Consider the following 6,000-nt stretch of genomic DNA (forward strand, 5'->3'; position numbering starts at 1 on the left):
TATATATATATATATATATATATGTGTGTATTTTTATTTTTTTTCTCCCCAATGCAAAATCAACTGAGGCTGAAATAATCAGAGAAAACATGTAACAGAAGTGATCACCATAAATTACCAACGTTAGAAGCTATTCGTAATAATTATATGGTACTTACATTACCATTAGGGCGCTGCGAGACCCTGTAATGCTCACGTGGTACTTCAGAACTGAAGTTACATTCATTAACCATAACATGGTTTTGTTTGTCCGAGTGTCGTCCAAGCTTAATAGTTCATCTACAAAAATAGACGAATGTGTTCTGCACAGCTAGAAACAGTAGGAGCCGCCATAGATGACAGTGTATCATACACCAAGCTACTCCTTGTAAATCAGACAGCAGGCGGCGCAGAGTTTGGTAGAAGTTGGTCTTACCTTGTCCAGGAAGCAGAGCTTGTCCTTGGTCTTGGCGTCCAGAATCTCCACCTCAAAAAAGACAACAGCTTTCTTAGTTTTCTTTGCAGGTTTGCGTTTGGTAGGCGCAGGGACAGGGGGGCCTGTGATCAGCGCGGTGGGCTGAGCCTTTTTGGGCAGGGTGGCTTCTAAAGCCAAAGTATCCATATTTCTCCCCTCTCTCTGTCTCTCTCTGTCTGTCTCTCTCTCTCTCTCTTTCTTTAATCTATCTGTCTGTCTGTTTAACCCTCTAAAATGAGAGCAAGACCTAGACAGTCAGCTGCAGAAACCCCTCTCTCTCTCCCCCACAGCTATGCCCTCTCTGCCCCACCTTCTCTCTCTCTCTCTCTCTCTTTCTCTCTCTCTCTCTGACCCCACCCTCTTGTCTTTCTGGGCCCCCTTTATTTGAGCGCTGGCCTTTCCCTCAACCCCGCTGCACACTGCCTGTCTAAAGTCCATGGACACCCAGGCCTACAATTTCAGACATTTTCAAGGTAAATCAGCATCTTTGTCTGTTTGAAATAACTGCCCATATTAAAGAGCCCATATCGCTGTTGGTGGAACAAAACCTTGTATCTCCATTTTTGTTGTTTTTCGGTTTTTCACAAAATCTGAATTTACCTGTTGTCCTTTCCATTGTGTTCAAATTTCATGAAGAATGGACAGAAAGAAACGGCCAAAAACGACTTGGAAAAAATTCTGGTTCCATTGACTTACATTAAAAGTAAAGTATGTTTTGTCCTTCTCCTGTAAAGTTACCATTTTGGAGATACAGGGTTTTGTTCTGACAGCAGTGATACACTACATTTGTCTTGCCCTGAGGGCCATTTGTATAATGTAAGCATTAAAACCAGTCGTAACTCATTTTACACCAGTCATTTTTCTCGACTGTGTTTATTAGTGCGCCTTTAGGACTGACATATGTAAATGAGCTCGGTTCTGATTGGCTGCTTTGTATCGTGCCTCATTCAGCAAGCAGCCTAGGCTGAAACACTCTATATAACTTCAGCGTAAATGGGTGGCACTAAACTGCTGTAGGCAGAATCGGTGTAACAACAGCACCCAAAATTACTAGATCATTATTTTGAGTAATATTAAGGCAAGTTCTAAACAATTTAACTCGCACGTTCTAGATATTAATTAAGTGTAGGATGTAAACTGCAAAGTACTGTGGAACTATTGGGGGTAAAACAAATTCGACTGAAATAATGACCAGCAGGTTCTAGATACGAAGCTGATATAGAACACAGTAAATTATCTCATATAATTATTTGGAGTAACAAGACAGTAAAATAATGGTTTCAAGACAGTCCAACTTAAACTACACGGAAATATTGACCAACAGGTTCTAGATATTAAGATGATAAATTACACAGTAAATATTCTCAGAATTATTTGGAGTAACTAGGTGGTAAATACATTAAATTTTACTGTAATGTCACAAGTTTAAGCAGGAAAGCACCTCAAAAACACCTCAAAGTTATATGGCATTACATGGTGGCACAAAGTACAAAGATATTTGGTGAGAACCCAGTAAAAACAGTAAGAATCACTGTTTTTTTACAGCCCAGATTCGGTTCTACTTTTTTGGTAATAAGCTGGTATGTACTGTGCACGATGACTCCTACTCTACAGTGTTTTTACACCATATAACCAGAACAATTACACAGCACTGTGGATTCTGTATCTTATACTTCTTCAGTTAATATCTAGAACCTGGAGCTTATCATGTTACTCAAACAACTGTCCAGTACTTTAGAGTTTGTACTGCACACTTAGCTGGTTAATACCTAGAAAGCAGGGGGCTGTGATAGAAGGTGTTCACCGAAATTCGCACATTTTCTCTGAAGAGAGGGACCATAGAGTCGCTCGGAAGACATGAGACAACACACCTCAAGAGCAAGCATGAAAAATCCCCCTGCCCGCTGCCGGGACCCCACGACATCCCCCTTATCAGACAAACTAGCACTAATTATAACCTGCTCACAGCCAGACGCCAACTGTACACACACTCACACGCCCTGCCAAGTCACTTTTAAATCAGGCGAACCCGAAACTAACCGTGAAGCTCCTCTGGCCGTTTGAAGGGCTTGGGATGGTGGGCATGGCCACCGAGCTGCACATGCTCAGTTTGTGTCCTTGCACTTAGAGGACATGGGCAAAACCCTCCGAGTCACTCTAGCTAGAGCAGAAACGATGAAGAGTTGTTAAGAAAAGAAAAACACTACCTCAACAAGCCAACATACCAGCACGTCACCAACTGAAGAACAGAAAACCTCATGCAGAACCACTGCTGTCCATTGCTGACCAGTTAGCTTTTTGGAGTTAGCTCTTCTAAAGGGGCAGCCTCTGTTACTCAAGCGCTACGTTAGCGCTCATGCTAATATTTTTAAAAGCCTGAATTCATGACACGGTAACATCAGGTGGAAAGCCGCTTTTCCTCCATTGCGGTTGACCAAATATCAATTCCATCAACTCAAAACTCTCAGAATGAATACTTTAAAATACGATTGGCTGCAAGGCTAGCACACACTAGAGGTCAGAGGTCACTAATAGGCGGGCCGTGGTCCGAGTCCGGACCCAGACGCTGTCCTATGCAGACCTCGGCCGATAACTGATAAACTATGGAGAACTGTTTAATTTCGACAGGGTGGTCTTATTTTAATCGGCGTAACTTTTCTAGACTTTGCGGTAGCTTTAGCAGCCGGAGACTCTCAGACCAATCGCATGCATTGTAAAAATCACACATGATGCTACTCAGCCAATCAGATCTGTGCATTACGATGAGCACTGAGACTCGAGTGAGTGACGCCACACAGGGGAGGGACGAGGCGAGAAACAGCAGTCAGAGAAGAAAGTGAGTTGAAATGTTGAAATCTGACTGAACTGGACTTTATTTGATCTGATGTTCAGTTGTCGACTGTATAAGATGGTGATATTCCTGCTAGGCTACTTCAGTGAACAGTATATGGCACTGCATCATGAATCAATTTGAACGTGGCGTGGTTGTTGGTGCCAGGTGGGCTGGTCTGAGTATTTCAGGAACTGCTGATCTACTGGGATTTTCACACACAACCATCTCTAGGGTTTACAGAGAACGGTCCGAAAAAGAGGAAATGTCCAGTGAGCGGTCAGTTGTGTGGACGAAAATGCCTTGTTGATGTGAGAGGTCAGAGGAGAATGGGCAGACTGGTTCCAGATGATAGAAAGGCAACAGGAACTCAAATAACCAACCAGAATCTCTGAGGAACGTTTCCAACACCTTGTTGAAAGTCTGACATGAAGAATTAAGGCAGTTCTGAAGGCAAAAGGGGGTCCAACCTTTTACTAGCAAGGTGTACCTAATAAAGTGACCGGTGAGTGTACATCGTGAGTGTCTGGTTACTAAGCAACGTACGGTGGACGCTGAGCCAGTAAAAATGAAACTCATCAGACTCTCACCTGTCAGTTCCACTGTCATACAGCAAAAACCATAACCGGCAGCTGCAGCTTACAGTCGCAGAGCAAGTATTACAGGCATAAACGTCGACTTTCGAAGTGATTTATTACCAAATCTTCCACAGAGAACCCACGTCCGCACGACTTAATGCACAAACCCTGTTTAATAACCCAATTTAACACTGAACTCTTTAAGCTCCTCACATTTACAGGCCACATTTGAGCTGATTCATCGATAATTAGTCAATTCATTCTCATCAAATATCAAATTCTTTTCCAGGCCTGACTGTAATGTTATATTTAAGCCGTATCCCCCACCCTTACCACACACACACACACACACACACACACACACACACAGGGGTTTATTAATAACTTGTAGAGGCATGTGCAGATGACACTGGCAGCGTCACACGAGGTGGGGTGGGAGAGGGGGCTGCACTTCAGCAGGACAGGTGCCAGCGTTCCAGCAAAGGGCCATTTCGCAACGTAGGGAGCGCCGAGAGTTTGGGGACATTGTGTGGGACGTTACATGGACGGTATGGAGACCTGACAGCAAGGCCTTCACCTGGACGCCCCCCGCTTCCTTCTGAGGAAGGCAGGTCTGTGCTCTTCTACTCAGACAGTCTTACTGGGTTTAACACGTTTCACAAATGCAGCCACGACGTTTTCCTTCTTGCTTTGAGGCTGGAAGTCAGTCTTTTAGGCTTAGGAGGTCCGTCTGCACGTGAACGTATGGAGATGGGTGGTCTTGGTGTCTTATTGGTCACTTCAGGAAAAGTTAGTCGACGTCATAAATAATCGCGATTAACTGCTGGATTGTTTTCTTGCTCGTCGCACGCCGCCGTTAACGCACTGAAGTGGCCCAGGCGGCTGATTGGCCATGGTGCTTCCTAGTATATTGACCTAGCTAATACCGGTTTGGCTGCCGAAACGCTGCTGTCTGCAGCTACAGAGTCGCGTGCCGAGTCAAATAACAAACGATTCTGCCGGCATGCGGGCTAAAAACGTTAGCTGCTCAGCTAACACGCAAACAATCCACCCGGCGCTGCCCTTCACGCGTGCCAGAGCGCCGCGTCAGGAGCTGACACTGCTGCTGCGCCTCGATAACTGCATTTACTGCTTTCTTTGTGCCTCTGCTGCCTCCAACTTGCACACCGGGCTAGCAGCACTCCCTGAAGCACAACAGAGCTGTGAAGTCCGATTCCAGACGGCGGAATTGGGAAATCTGATCCGACTCTAACTGGGACAGGCCTGGCGCCGGCTGTGGCCACCGCTATACTGTACTTAGCAATGGACCTAATCAGTCCAGTTCATTTGAATTCATCTACAGGTTCGGGGCACCTTGCCGACTTTTGACCGGTGAATTTTATCGCTGCTCTTTTCGAACACGAAGACCAGCTAAAGGTCTGTTAGCACAAAGCAGCTCTGTGTTCTGTCTAAATAATAACCTGATAGATTTCTTTTAAAATGATTGATAAAGCACAATTTCAGCCTGAAGGTGGTTTAAACAGGAAGGTTTGAGTGCTGACATCACAAAAAAGTGGGGTTTGGCTTTGAATGGGTGGGGTTCTGCTTTGAATGGGTGGGGTTTGGCTTTGAATGGGTGGGGTTTGGCTTTGAATGGGTGGGGTTCGGCTTTGAATGGAGGGGGTTCGGCTTTGAATGGAGGGGGTTCGGCTTTGAATGGGTGGGGTTCGGCTTTGAATGGGTGGGGTTCGGCTTTGAATGGGTGGGGTTCGGCTTTAAACGGGTGGGGTTCGGCTTTGAATGGAGGGGGTTGGCTTTGAATGGGTGGGGTTCGGCTTTGAATGGAGGGGGTTGGCTTTGAATGGGTGGGGTTCGGCTTTGAATGGAGGGGGTTGGCTTTGAATGGGTGGGGTTCGGCTTTATCCATTCACAAAGCAGCACAGTCGTTAATACTGGCACAAATATGTGATGTTGTTTTCCCTTTAGACTGATCTGCTTTATTATGCTACATTATGAAACCAGCAAAAACACCAACCAAACATGTTAGTTTGTATGTTTGAAAGGCTACGTACTCCACAGGGGTTGAATGTGTCTGTACACAGTTTTTGATATAATTTGAAAATGCCTGTTACTCTTTACATTGTATGTAAATCTCATGA

At 45.0% G+C, this 6,000-nt stretch overlaps 1 protein-coding gene across 2 annotated transcripts in view; it reads right to left on the reverse strand.

The window, feature by feature from the left end:
- tecrb (trans-2,3-enoyl-CoA reductase b) overlaps positions 1-6,000 on the reverse strand; it is a 31,005-nt gene that overhangs the window by 22,605 nt on the left and 2,400 nt on the right. Inside the window, exon 2 of one of the 2 annotated variants that reach the window (XM_017722161.2) lies at positions 416-466. In XM_017722161.2, coding sequence (XP_017577650.1) covers positions 416-466 — 51 coding nt within the window. Of the gene's footprint in view, positions 1-415; positions 736-6,000 lie in introns of those variants that run through there. The other variant, XM_017722160.2, reaches the window with a different exon arrangement.

The sequence above is a fragment of the Pygocentrus nattereri genome, chromosome 12 (assembly GCF_015220715.1).
Source record: "Pygocentrus nattereri isolate fPygNat1 chromosome 12, fPygNat1.pri, whole genome shotgun sequence".
Lineage (NCBI taxonomy): Eukaryota > Metazoa > Chordata > Actinopteri > Characiformes > Serrasalmidae > Pygocentrus > Pygocentrus nattereri.